Below are 14675 nucleotides of genomic sequence, written 5' to 3' on the forward strand. Positions count from 1 at the left end.
TATACATTACTATATACATACATTAAAAAGCTGTTTAAATTTGTATATATAACGTACAAATATATATGCATTTACATATTTCATATTTAGGAAAATATCTTTTGGATCAAAAGACTTAAGTTCTGGAGAATGTAAGGTATTAATTCAGTCTTTATATTCAAACACTCTCACATTTATTCCTTCCTTCCTTCTAAGATAGTATCAGGGCATAAAGCAGTAAGAATTTATTTTTATTAAACATTTAAAATATCAGTAGCTGTTACCATGTCAGCCTATTCATCAGGAAAAGAGTGCTAATCTGTTCCAATGTTCTAAATCACAATTTAAAAAATAAAAATAAAATGTAATTCAGTCCCATAAGAATCTAATTATAGAAGATAAACTGTACTGTTTCAAGACTGTTCAACTTATCTAATCTTTCTTGGCTAAGAATCTCAGACTTTATAACCTTGGCAATAATTTTCAATTTATATTACATGCCTAGGGGAAAAAAAACACTCCAGTAGATTGAAATAACATTCATTTGATAATGTTTCTACCTAATCTATAGTTTTCAAACATTCAGAAGTAAAATGTAGAAGGCACAAAAATGAACAATTGGAAATATTTCTGCAATATTTCGAAAATGGGAACTCATTTTTAAAATCTAAACTAAACTAAGTACAGTCATTTCATTCATATCTCTATTCTAGATTCTAGGAATTTTAAACTGTTTATAGCTATTTTTGGAATTAAGAACTAGCATGTTTGAAAATGATTAGAGCGAAAATGTTCTACATATTATGTGAACAGAATCTAATTTCTCTTTGTTTAAATTATGCTACAACACTTTTGCGTAAGAGAATCAGAAAGGGGGGAGCAGAATCTCTACTTACTAATGAATTATTATTCAAGGCTTCTATTGCTATATATTTTTCAATAGCCTAGAGTAAAGTATCCTTACTCTTTTTCTGTATCTCCTTCACTCTCTTCTGAATGATCAAAGCTCCAGCTACTTTTAAAACCTCCATCCCGCTTGGACTGTGATTTATCCAAAGCTGAAAAAAAATAAGTTAGGATCAGTTCTGGTTCCAAGAAACTCATAAAAAAAGATATAATAAAAGCAATCTTAATAATGAACAATCCAAAGTATAGTTTAAGTTTACTCAGCCTGGGGGAAAGGAGTGGACAAAACCTAAACTAAATTAAATAAAGTAGAGTCAGTATGTACTTAATGCATGTATTTCCTAATTGTGGGATGCAGGCTTGCAAGGCAGTCTCTACACAGTACACTTCCATAAAATATGAGTACACTTGATATAAAACTAGCATGGGTACGACTAAGGTTAGTATCCTAGCCTACAACTTTTTTATCTTACTAAAAAGTATTTTAAGAAAGCTTTGATTGATCACTCAATGAAGGAAAATGGTATCAACATCTACTCCCCACTCCTTTTCTATTTTGCGCGATGTTTACTACTAAAGGAAATGTCTGAATGTATGTGTTTAAAAACAACCATTCAAGGAGGAATTCTTGGGGATCATATGAAGGCCATTTGAAGACTCAACTGTGCTCTCATGGTGCAACTGATAATCTAGGCAATGTCCATACACAAGTTTATTTTATTTTTTAACACTGCTGTAACATATGTCCAAAATTTTATTGTTAATGCAGCATTATAAGATCAGCTACATCCTATACAAGTCCAGTTGAAGAGAACTATGATGATTTAAAAGCAGGTTAGTCAGCAAATATATTCCAAAAATGAGTGCACCATACTCCCGCTCAGTAGTCAGAAATTTTTAGAAGAAATACTTGCAGAATAGCACAGTAATCTGGAAAAAACGCTGTACATGTGTAGCCTTACCATAAATTCAGTAACTCTGGCAAAGGGTTGCTTCTGAATCCTTAAAAATGAATGCTCCTTACTACACTGTTTATGAACGTTGACTTCAAATGGAATGAGGAAGAATAGAAACTTTGAACAGGAACAGCCAACAATCACATCTACTAGAATATGGTGCTTAAATTTCCCATTAAATTTCTCACTTCCATTGGTGGGAATGAAAGATAATACTGTAATAAATCAAACCTGAATTGCAATTAGTTCTTTCCTCAATTCAATTACTGCTGCAGCCTGAAAAAATTAAATACTAAACCATCTCATACTGTGGGTCACAACCCCTTGGGAAATGGGTAGCAAACAACATAGAGCTGGGGTGGTCACAATCAAAAAAAAAATGCACAGGGAAGGCAGAAGCACTATCAAAGTTTGTTCCTTCTTTGCCTGGGAATGAAAACAGAAGCATGCTCAAAGTGAGGGGGAAAGCCCAATGCAACTTTCGACAGTGCTCCTGGTGTGCCTCATCCCTCTTTCCCCTTCTTCTCCACATTGCTTGAGCAATAACCTGCTTCTGAATTTTCTAGCATTGTTCTTTCCCTACCTCCCCTTAGGTGCCACTGCTGCCCTTAATTCAAGAGAGCCATATTCAAGCACCACACACTGTAAATACTAAAAGGTAGGTGGATAGGTCAGTTGGATATACAGCAACTGAATTCAAGGGGAAGTTTCCCCATCTCCCCATTCTGCCATGGACCACTGGTGCTCTTGAATTTAAATCACAAATATTATTGCATAAAATGCTTGAAAAATACAAAGTGCATTGTACCACTTTAGCATCAAATGGAAAAATGATGTCCCTCAGGGATATAGTACATCAATTATTGTATTCTTTTACTAATGTATGCATCAAACAACATATATTTTGAATGGTGCAAGGCTACATCTATTTCACTGTCATCAACTATATTCTCTACACAAACAATATGCCAAAGTAATATTCATTGCACATAGCATTTTACTAAAGGGAGTTAAAAGCCAAAAAAAAAAAAAAAGTTTGGAGAAATGCTAGCGAAAAACAGAGCAACTGGAAGGAAGTATGTGCTTAGATATTTGTTATTCATATTGGCTGTGGCAATATGGGTAACAAAAGGCAGTACTTCTCTACTTTCTTTATCAATCACATATCAGCCTGCTGCAATCATATGCAGACTCTTAGCAGCTCATAACATGAAAAACAGTAATGACAATAAAAATTAAAAATATAAAAGCCAACAGACAAAATATACAAATGTACATTCCAAATAGCATCTGGCATCAGCCCACAAATGCCCTCTGGAAAAGCTCCTCTTTTAGAAGGTTCTAGAAGGCAACTAGAGTTGGGGTCAAAGTATTATGTCTGTGGAATGCCTTCAGCAGTTCTGTTTAAAATTATTCACTCCACCTTGAGGATTAGCAGATCAGAAGAGCTACCTATAGGTCATCGAGACCTTTTTACCAGGAAACTCATAGTTGGATGCCAGCTGGGCAGGTTCCCGTGAAATAACAAGCTGACATTTCCACTGAACCTGTGAACTGTGAAGATGTAAATGGGGTTCTCTATGGGATGAGCTCTGCCACCTGTGGGCCAGATCCTTCTCTCTCCTGGCTGGTACAAGTTGCCAGAGAGAGGACAAGGGCCTCGATGCTAGAGGTGAAGAATGCTTCCTTGAGGGAATGGATGATGCTTCCAGATTTCGAAGTGACTTATGTGCCCCCTCCCTCTAGAAGCTATAATTTGACTCAGCCATCTTACATAACTATTTCATTATTCATAGACTACAGATGCACAACCTAAAGTCTCAGCACTACATACAACCCCTGGACACTTCCAAAAGTTTTTACTAAATTGTAATTTTTAATGTGACAGAGAAGCATTATGTAAACAGAAAATACTGTTATATTATGGTTGGTTGCACAGTCAGCCAGATGTTTAGACTGGATTTGGCATTTTTTGTCCATCTACTGAATCCTTCCCAAGGACCTGGGATAGGCAGATATTGTTGTATCGATGGTATTAAAGGTATCTTGCAGAATTTAAGCTGTTCCAAGTAAAGGTGCCTTTTGAAATTAACTGATGATTTGTCAATGCCGACGGTGTTCAAGTGGTGCTCCAGATGTTTTGGAATTGAACCCACGGCATCTATTACTATTGGTACTATCTTTGCTTTCTGTTGCCACAGTCATTCTACTTATATTTGTAGGTCTTTATATTTTGTGATTTTCTCCAGGTCTTTCTATTCTACTATCCCTGGGTATTGCAATGTCCATTATCCAGACTTTTTTGTCTGGATAACTGTTGGTAAGAAACACCACAATCTGGGGTGTTGTGGCAGGTGCATGTCTGTTTGTTGCTGCAGATTTTCTGGTATGCTGGTGTTCCTTTTTCTGGTGTTCTGGGTTGCTGCAGGAAAAAACAATCCACACTAACCAAGTGCTCCATTACCAAAGTAACAACCCAATCTTTCACATCAGGAGCTGTGTAAGAACATTATCCAGACAAGCACAAACGCACCACAGCAACCTGGAACATCAGAAAAAGGAAACAGACTGCCTATACAACATCTTCCAACAAAATGGATACCCACACAACTTTATCAAAAAGTGCTTGACCACTCAACCCACTGCAGTACAACCAACACAAGCTATGAAAGGGATAACAATTCCATACATCAAAAACATCTCAGAAACAACCAACGAACAATTACAACCACATGGCATCACTGTAGCACACAAACCAACTAAAGTCCTCTAAAACATCTTGAGTAAACCAGAAGACCCACTAGCCCAAGAAAAAACAGGAGTCATTTACAACGTACTGTGTAAGGACTGCAACAACCACTACCTAGGACAGACAGGTAGAAGACTAGGAGAGCACATCCACAAACACCAACTAGCAGTCAGAAGACACAATGAAAACTCCTTAATCTCACAGCAAATGGAAAGATTCAACCACAATTTCAGCTGGGAAACTGAGTGTCCTAGACCAAGCTAAATCCAAAAATGCTAAAGAATTCCTGGTGGTTTGCCACTCAGACAAATCAGTCATCAACAGACACATAGAGATTAACCACATTTACACACCATTCAAAAGAGACAATAAAAAAGCTAAGGAAACAAAAAGACCAGAATACATCCTCTCCAGCAGTCAACACCCAGATAAGCAGGGATTGACTCCAGACAAATAATCAAGCAGAACACAGTACCCTAATTGAGGAACTACCAAGGAGAAAACCACACCCCCACCAACACTGGCAGGGCAAGCTACTGTATATAAACAAGGAGCAAACCCCACACTCACTCACACTGGGGATGTTAATGAATGAAATAATTGGGTAATGAAATGTCTGCAAGCAAACAACCAGGCTCAGACAGCACCAAGGACTCCACAGTTCAACCCTGAGCTACCTATATTCTCTTCTATTTGAGTTTAAAGAGTATAGGAAAAAAACTCCAAAGGGACTTCTAAGAACTGATCCATCACAGCACTACAACAGATTTACATATGGCTGTTCATAAGTATTTAAAATAAAGGCTTTGTACATAAAACATGCACATATCCAACTTTGCAGGCCTTTAAAAAGAAAGAATGCAAGGCTAAGAACTTTTTTGGAGCCCTACCTTGTTGTTTTGAAAACATTATTTTAGAATCCATTTTTCTTTTACAAGTTCTCTTTGTCTTTAGTACTTTTATTTGTTTGTATTCTTAAGAATAAATATTAGTAGAATAAAAGCCAATTTCTATTTAGTTTACTCAATTTCACAATTTTATTGCTTTATACAAGACTAACCCTAACTATTTGTTGGATGAGGACTTCTACAATGGAAACAGTATTGAGTTTTTATAATATGAACACTTTATTACATATAACATTTTAGTAGAGCATAAACAGAAATAGTCAATTATTGGATTTATATATCACACAATATGGCAGGTCAGAAGTTTTGACTCCCTTCCAGTTACTACTTTGTAACATCTCCTTTGGCAGGAAGAAAAAATAAAGCCTCCAACTGTTTATTGTAGCCAGCTAAAAATCATTCTCTTCTTTTGGATTTGTCCCATGTCAGTAAAGAAATTAAAGCTGAAAAGAGACTGGATAAAACAGATAGAGAAAGGTTTTGAATTGTCCTTCACAAACCTCAGAATGAAAATCTTTGATAAATCTCAAACGTGCAGCTCACAGAAATAGACCTAAGAATATTTTTGAGCTAGGTGAGTTCTGCAAAGAAGAGTGGAGAAAAATTTGAAAGAAATACCGTAGAAAAAATATCAGCTGGCTACAAGAAACAATTCGAAGCAGTTATTTCTGCTAAAGGAAGTGTTAGAAAGTACTGAGTGAAAGGGTGTCCAAGCTTCTTTACCTGCCATATTTACTATTTTCTTATTTTGGATCTGTAAACAACTTCACATAAATACTAAGTATTTGTTCATAATTGTAAAAAATATGTTGTTTAATTTTGCACCATTTGACTATGGGGGCTTAATTTTTGTATACAACTCTATACAGTATTAACAGTGAGATTTTTCTCTTTTAGAAAAATACTGAATGCTCAAACTGTGTTTGATTCTAAGCACAATAAATAAATAGCACTAGTTTTCAAAGTTCTTTGTTGTTCTGTTAAATTTTCAGCCATAATCTTAAAGACCACTGATTTAATAAAAGGTATTTTATTTTTCCAACTGGCAGCTAACAACACATAGCTTTTATATACTAGTTTTTTCTTTGTTCTGTCAATTTTATAACTCCACTTCCTGCTTTTTACTAGAGCATGTGCATGTGTTTGCGTGCATGAGAGAATCTGTCTGTACATGCTCCCAAGTTTTCTCCATTTCATTTGTTTTTTTATTCCCAATTTATTTTTCTTTCTAACTTGGTAATTTAAAAAAAAATTGTTTCTTCAATTAAAAAAGAAAAAAACTCTTGAGATTTAGAAAAAGGAAGGGTACTATTATCAAGTAAAATATAATCAAACTACAGAAAAAGCCATGAAGTAAATTCAGTGTTTGTGCCTTTGAGTCAGTTTTTGACTCCTGGAGACTGCCTAGACCAATCCCTGAATTTTCTTGGCAAGATTTTGAAAATCGTTTGCCATTTTCTCCTACCTAGGGCTGAGAGAGAGTGACTGGCCCAAAGTCACCCAGCTGGCTTTGTGCCAAAGGTGGGACTAGAACTCACCATCTCCTGATTTCTACTCTGGTGCCTTAACCCCTACATCAAACTGGCTCTCTGAAATAAGTTCTAATTCTGAAATTGAGATCCTAATGGAATATAAGTTTTGACTTCTACTATTAATTCTGTTCAATCTTAAAAATAGAAAGGGCCAAAGAACATACGAGCTATTTCTCATATTAGATACTGATTTAAAGCCACCAAATAATTTTGCAAAATGCTTTCTTGCTTATTCAAAATTAAAGTTTTTGATCACCTCCTGTAAATTTTAACAAAACAGGACCACCTTCTACTATGATTATAGGCACAATTCAAAAGGCTATTTTTTTTATTTTTAACAACATTCTACAACTTTGGAGTCTTTGTTCCCATATTAACTAATCCAGACTCGTAGATTGCTTGTGAGTAATAAAACTGAAAAGAAAGTAAGTGCTAATGTAAATATTTTTATGTTAAGTCTCAAACAAATAACTTTGAAGGAAAAATATTAGAAGTTTTCGTTGGAATTGGTCTGAAGTGTTTTAGCACTGCTTCGTAATAGAACTGTATGGAACACTTTTAAAGCCATAGTTCTCAAAGAGGAAGGACAGTTCTCTGAAAAGTAAGATAGCTGGGAAGAGGAAGCTCTGAGGAATAGAGACAAAGGAAGCAAAAATGCTAAAAAATACGATCTTAACTTTCTTTCAGTTATAAAATCCATTCAACCTACCACCAACTGTCAGGATTCTACATAATCCTCTTCATTATGGCCATGACTTCCAGCAGAATATAATGCACGCATATACACCTTGCTTTTCTGACAAAGCTAAACCTAAAACAAGTTTAGCCCCTCATTTTCATGACGTGAACAAAATTATCAAGCAGATGAAAGGATTTCTCATTCTATCCCCCACTCCTATCTCTGAAACTGTTTTAATTCTGATGATGGGGGAGTACAAAAATATCACAAACCACTCTCTTCTACCACAATCCTGAAGCAAGACTACAGTAAGGTATTACTTCTTCCAATGATATCACTATTCAGGAACAAGGCCACCCAGCATTAAGATGATTAGTCAGCTTTACCCTCCTTCCAACATTGCCCACAAATATACTTTTTCTTCCAGATAAAGGAATGAATTCTCAGAAAAATTAAATAAACAAATGCAACTCAAAGCCAATTTAGAATTCCTTATTCAAGCAGGATTCATTTTAGTAAAATGAAACCATTCAAAAATAAGTTTTATTTCTGAAAAACAATACAGTGTTAACAAGGATATTATTTTCATTTCAGTTTCCCAGTTGAAACTATGGTTGAGTCTGTCCATGTGTTGTGAGATTAAGTTCTCGTGTCTTCTGACTGCTAGTTGGTGTTTGTGGATGCACTCTGCTAGTCTTCTGTCCTACATAGCAGCTGTTACAGTTTTTGCACTGTATGTTGTAAATAACTCGTTTTTTCTTCATGGGCTATTGGGTCTTTTGGGTTACTTAATATGTTTTCAAGAGTTTTAGTTGGTTTATGTGCTACGGTGATGCCATGTGGTTGTAACAGTCTGTTGGTGGTTTCTGAAGTATGGCAGTGTTATCCTTTTCATAGCTTCTGTTGGTTGGGTTGTAGTAGGTTGGGTGGTAAGGCACTTTTTGATAAAGTTGAATGGGTATCAACTTACCCTTATTTTAAACTTTACCTTGTTCCTGATTAGTGATATCACTGGCAGAAGTAATACCTCACTGTAGTCTTGCTTCAGGATTGTGAAGGATGCCAGTTGTTGAATAAGCCACAAGTGGTCAGGTTTACTTGTAACACTAACCCATATACTATTTTTTTGAACTATAGTACCTGGGTTCATACAATACATGTTGACTAGTAACCTTACTACATAATATTTATCCCACCCACAATCAGAATTCATTCATACAACCATTCCCAAAAGTACCACAAGTCATTTTTCCCCAATTCTGGCCAGTCGTAATGCGTTGATACTATCCCTCCCATCTTGCAGCCATTGATCATGCTAATAAAGATTAAACTTAAATTAAACTACTATTGGACTGGAATGATATATAAACATAAATACATAGGTAAATAAATGTTGCTACAACACAAGATACCTGGAAAACACAAGGAGGGTAAAGGGACTGCAATAAGCTGATTGCTATTATATGCAATGATCAGTTTATATTTGCAGAAGATAAACTAGTTGGTAACTACTGCTATCCTATAATGAAAACCAAATCTTCAATTATCTCCTTTAACATGAGTTCACCCAAGTCAACTTCTAGACAGAAACATGAGATCAACGTATCATTAATAAGATTAATAAAACAAGCTTCTGCTTACAGTGCAACGAACATAAGCAACTTGCAGCAGAGAAAAGACCAAAGACTACCTCCACTTGCAATCCCTACAATACTCAAATTATAGCAACAAGGAATGGTCTAAATTCATTTTTCTATTTCATACTGATTGGCGCAAATTCTGTTCTGATTGTGTTAACCATCTTCAGCATACTAATACAGAATTGGTATTTTACTTTAATTAAGTTTTAAAAATCAGTATAGAAACTGCACAAAGTCATACACATCAATGCATGCTTTAATTTGATGATACTTGAAGGTGACCCCATGTAAAAACCATGATTGTCTATTACAAGAGCCACTTTTTATTTTTATTTGTTCCTGTCCCACGTAGATTTTGCTACTCTACTGTGACTAGCCATTCACCCACAACAGACATTTTGTGGCTTCTTCTTTTTATAGCAGCCTTTCTGTGACTGTCGCCATAGCAATGTATGATATCTCTTCAAAATTACAAATGTGACTGCAGCCGTTTTATTTAGTATCATGGTTATTCTCTGCCATCAATGAAGACACCCCTATCCTGCTTGTCTTGTCTTCCCAGTTTATCCCAATAATTCAGTCTTTCTCTTCCTTGTTCTCTGTTGGTCCAGTTCAGTCTTAAATTCACTTGCTTCTGAGAACACTGTTACGGACTGCAAACATGATTAAAAAGGTAATATATTAAAATAGAAACCAAATGGTTTCTATAGTGTGGATGGGAAAAGAAGTTTAGAAGACTTGGACTAAATTATGCAACAAATATAGGAGGAACACTAGTTCTTGGTCCAATAAGCCATAATTCATCTGACTGAGATCATTACACGTGAATAAAATTACTATATATGCAATTCAGAGGAAGTTAATATTTAGGAAATATTGCCCTCCAAGGTCAAAATAAGCTAGTTTTCCAAGCTACTGCAAGGAATTTTAACTCCATATTTGATTTGAAATAGCAAGCGGAATTAAGTAAATGCAACAGGTTCATCATCCTGCCAATCTAAGCAATAACTTCATGTATCTACACATACATACAAACACAAACATCTACTTGTGAGAGGTAAATACAATGCTCAGAAGTATTAATACCAATAAGTACTAATACAAGCTGAAACAAATGGTTCAAGATTGATTCACAAATCTACCTACCTGACATGTTAAATAGAATGCTAGTTACTGTGGACTACCCTAGTGGTAGTACTGAGATATCATGCTAAAATACACTTATGAATGGCAACTTGAGACTAACCTGCATAAAGGCTCCTATCCCTGAGAAACCACTATGTATGAAGCAAATACATATGATACTATAGCCATTTTTACCTCCTCCGTCACAAACATTTGTGAAGAGAATTATTACTATGATGTGGCAAAAACTGCCCAACTGCAGAGAGCTGTTACATATATACAACTTGCCAAATGAAACAGCTACCAATGTATACCTTTTGTTTCAGTATGCTTCAATAGCGTGGTGTCATTTTTTGTCACTGCACTGCTACAATCCCTATACCACTAAATTTTAGGAATGCTTCATATTTTCCTTTTTAGGTATATGAAGCAGGTAGGAAATGCACTGATGGCTCTGTAAGTTCTACTGCTGTATTATATATACCTACATGCTATTCAACATACTCATAACAGGAAAAAGGTAATACAGTCTTTGTTCATTATAATAAATCCAATACATTTCCACAGAGATCCAAAGATGTAACATATGAACCTGCTTTCACATCATTCTTCATCACAGAATTTGAAGAGCTGGTATGAAACCTTATTATCCCATTTCATGGATCCAAACACTAAAAATAAAATATTCAAAATAATTATCAATGGTAGATAGCACATTTAATGTATAAATGTATGCTACTCTCAAAATTACACAGAACTTAAAAAAATAAAAAATGCTATCCATGGAAACTCTTTTATAAGAAAAACTTCATTTTATCATTCTTGGAGACAGAAGCAGGATATCAAATTATTTAATAATTATATTTTTATTCGATGATTTAAGATGAATTCATTATTCTAGCAATTTATATTTAACTTCAGAAGACACTTTTTATATTTTGTTATATCTCAAATATATGGAAATGATGAAAGCCTGCCCATTTTTTGTGACTTCTGAGTTGGCCTGGAGTTGGTACTGTATTTCCTCCAATATGGATGCTCAATTAAGATTGCAAAGGCATGCCCACCTTCCTGAGAATAAGCCTTTACTTCCAAGATATCTATAATAGCACTGTAAACTGCTTTCTTACCAATCCATGTGCAGCAGATAAGGGGAAAGAAGCCTATGAGGATAAATTATGGGGGGGAAACATATAAACCGGGTATACTAACTCTCACATCAGCATTTTCTATCACCTGTCTGATTTTTTTCCCTCTCTGTATCTTCAAGATAGAATTTAAAAAGAAAAAAAATAACGCAGAAAACGAGAAGCTTTTTTATGGCGCAAAAGGAAGATAAAGTAAAAGGTGTGCCAGCAGTTGCTATACTGAGCAGCCTACACAAAAGTCTGATTAAATTAGCTTCATCTCTTATCTAAACATTAACCTTTGCCAGCCATCCCACCACCGCTCCCTCCCAGCATGCACGTTTTTCTCTTGCTTTTTTTGGATTTAAAAAAAGTAGACTAAACCGCTCCTGCTCCTCTTTCGCCCCACTCTCACAATACTTCCCGATCCTATAGGACAGAAAATTCCCACTCGTGCACGCCAACGCGAATAGAGTCCAGCTGCTAGCCTCCTTAGCCGCGTTTCGAGATAGGTCTACTCGGAAGTAAAACGCCCTAAATTGAAAAAAAAAGGCTTCTTTTCGTGGAAGCGCGCTTCGGCTTACAGCCCTAGTTCTCCCCCTCCGAAACCCACTTACCCTCGAGAAGGAAGCCTGTCTGTTGGATGCCTCCTACATTTCTGCCGCCGCCGAGGCCGCCACCACCGGCCATCTTCGCTCGGGCGCTGCTCCCGTTTCACACCATCGCGCCGATCAGCCTTTTTTTCTCGCTCTGGCCCAGACGCCGTCTCAGAGGTGCGGTTACGGCACACTAGGCCTCTCCCCTAGGCCTGCGCCGCCGCCGCCGCCTTGCCTCCCCCGGCCGACTTCGCAGCGACTGGCTAGAGGCGGCGGGTGGGATGGGGGGATGGGGAATGCCTGCTCAAGGGCCCTTCACCGAGCCGGCCGCAGGCCCCTAACCCGGCCAGGCCTACGGAGCGCGGGAGGATGCGAGCGCCCGAGAGGGAAGCGACACGGATGCCTTCTCTTCACCCTCCCTTTATTGTGTTCGGCGACACCAAGAGCCTCTCAGCCGCTCGCGGAAAACAAGAGAGGAAGAAGAGGCCGCTGCAGTCCCGCCGGCGGGCTCGCTCTGGCCGCTACGCCGCCTGCCACCCAAAGGCGGGGCGGTAAGGACGAATGAACCCAACCGAGTCAGGCTGCTCCTCGCCGCCGCCACCCTTCCCCCTCCCGGCTGCAGGCTTTCGCGGCTGTGCGGCGGCCAACGCTTTCGCCTCTTCGCCGCGCTCTCCTCAGCCCCCGGCGGTGCCCCCGAGATCAAGCCCCACCGATCAGTACGCGGCCACCACCGTGTTTCTTTCTGCTTCTCTGCGGGCTCGCTCCCTCCCAGAGGCCAGCCCTGAAACGTACACAGAGAAAGAAGGTGTAGCTAATTTGACAACGAACCCAACACCTCTGTCCTCCACCCCCCCCCCACACCCATGTTTAAAATGGCCGCAGTTGTATGAGGCTGTTTGGCTGCATTCTCTCTCATCTTATCTCCTCAGTTGTAGAGAAAGCCACCCAAGAAAGGAAGCGACGGGAAGTTGAGGTCATTAACTTCGAAACTGTTTAGGGAGGATATAGGAAGTGCATGGACTAATGTTTTTACAACTCACTTCTCAAGTCATTAGGATCAGAGATACTTTTTTTTATCAAACTGTACGAATAACGCACAATTTTTATCATGCACATATTTGATAGCATAGCCCTTTCCTTCTCAACCAAGGGAAGGGGTTGTAGTGCTTTCTGATAGTAACGGGTAAAAATATAATTTATATGTAAAAGAAATTGCTGACTGTTTCAAATGTAATATGAGCAACAAATGCCATACTTTGCCCTGGGGCACCTTTTGTTAGAGGATGGCTCTAGGTAAATGTATAGCATCACAACCTTAACTAATGAGACCATTCTTCCTTACTTGATGATTCCCGTGTTGTGCAGCCATAGAAGGAAACCTGAACCCTAATTTTGGGGTGATTACAGTGCAATTGCTGCAGCATCAATACATTTCAACTTGTCTATTCCTGGCATTTTTTAGGATCTAACCTACCACAGTGGGCCAAGTACACCACCACCTGCTATCCCTTACCTATTAAATTCAGACCACATGTAACTCTGGAAAACATTTGGTATTTCCATTGTATCTTTAATGTCTCTTTTTTATTACCTCCTGTTTGTATGCATTGGTTGTGACCATCCTTACAAGCAGTTTGGTTGGCTTATGGATTCCTTTATTTTTTAACTTTGAAAGCTGACTGTGATTTCTATTAATAATATTACTATAATTAATAGGTGTTATAAAAGTAAATAAGGTGAATCTTAAAATACCCTTGTAATTCAATCTTAAATATAGTCATTTAAGAAACCTAATTGTTACTAGTTTTTTTTCAGTAATATCTTTGGGCTTCTAAAATTTATTTATTTGACAACTTTGTATATATTGCTTTTCCAGTATAATTTATTGTGATTTACAACATAAAAACAATAAAATCTTCATAAGCAAAATAAACTTTAAATCAAAAATAGCCAAAGAAAAAGCTAAGATTAATGGAAAATTCCAAAAATATTACCGGAACCTAATCATAGTAATACTTAGTACATAGTATTAAGTACTTAAGTACTTAGTAGCAACAGAGTAAGTTTTTTCATCTTCAGACTCTGTGCATACATAGTTCTGTACTCTCAAGGAAGGTTCATTTTGCTGGTAACTACAAGGAAAAATGCTCAACACCACCATCTTTTCTTGTGTGGGGTAATAATTTCCAAGGACAGTCTTAAAATCTCTCTTATCCTGTCCATCAATCTTATCCATTCTCTTGTACTTTCAACCTTGCTAGCATGATAATTTTTTCTTGTGCTTTGTTCACTTGTATTACATGTTCAGAATATGTGAGTTTCTGGTTACTGATCATTACTGTCAAGGGTAGTCAGTCTTTATTTCGTCTCAGTTCTTTTTGCTGTCAATGGTGCTCTTACTGACCATCTCCAAACCCATCAGTTGAAGGCTACTATCTTTATATTTAGCTTTCATAGCCATACATTATCATTGGAAAC

The 14675-nt window shown here is 37.2% G+C and overlaps 2 protein-coding genes across 6 annotated transcripts in view; one reads left to right on the top strand and one right to left on the bottom strand.

Annotated features, from left to right (window-relative positions):
* The window catches only part of SENP6 (SUMO specific peptidase 6), a 70008-nt gene extending 57018 nt beyond the window's left edge, over positions 1–12990 (bottom strand). For 3 of the 5 annotated variants that reach the window (XR_010068613.1, XM_063312915.1, XM_063312903.1), the window contains exons 1-2: positions 12219–12990; positions 944–1037 (exon numbers count right to left, since the gene is read on the bottom strand). Coding sequence is in view for 3 of the 5 variants with exons in the window: in XM_063312915.1 (XP_063168985.1) it covers positions 944–1037; positions 12219–12291 (167 nt within the window). In the remaining 2 variants the exon portion in view is untranslated. The remainder of the gene's footprint in view (positions 1–943; positions 1038–12218) is intronic. The other 2 variants (XM_063312922.1, XM_063312930.1) reach the window with 2 other exon arrangements.
* The window catches only part of LOC134503995 (cytochrome c oxidase subunit 7A2, mitochondrial), a 410163-nt gene that overhangs the window by 219626 nt on the left and 175862 nt on the right, over positions 1–14675 (top strand). The gene's annotated exons all lie outside the window — the stretch shown is intronic.

This window comes from Candoia aspera, chromosome 1 (genome assembly GCF_035149785.1).
Source record: "Candoia aspera isolate rCanAsp1 chromosome 1, rCanAsp1.hap2, whole genome shotgun sequence".
Lineage (NCBI taxonomy): Eukaryota > Metazoa > Chordata > Lepidosauria > Squamata > Boidae > Candoia > Candoia aspera.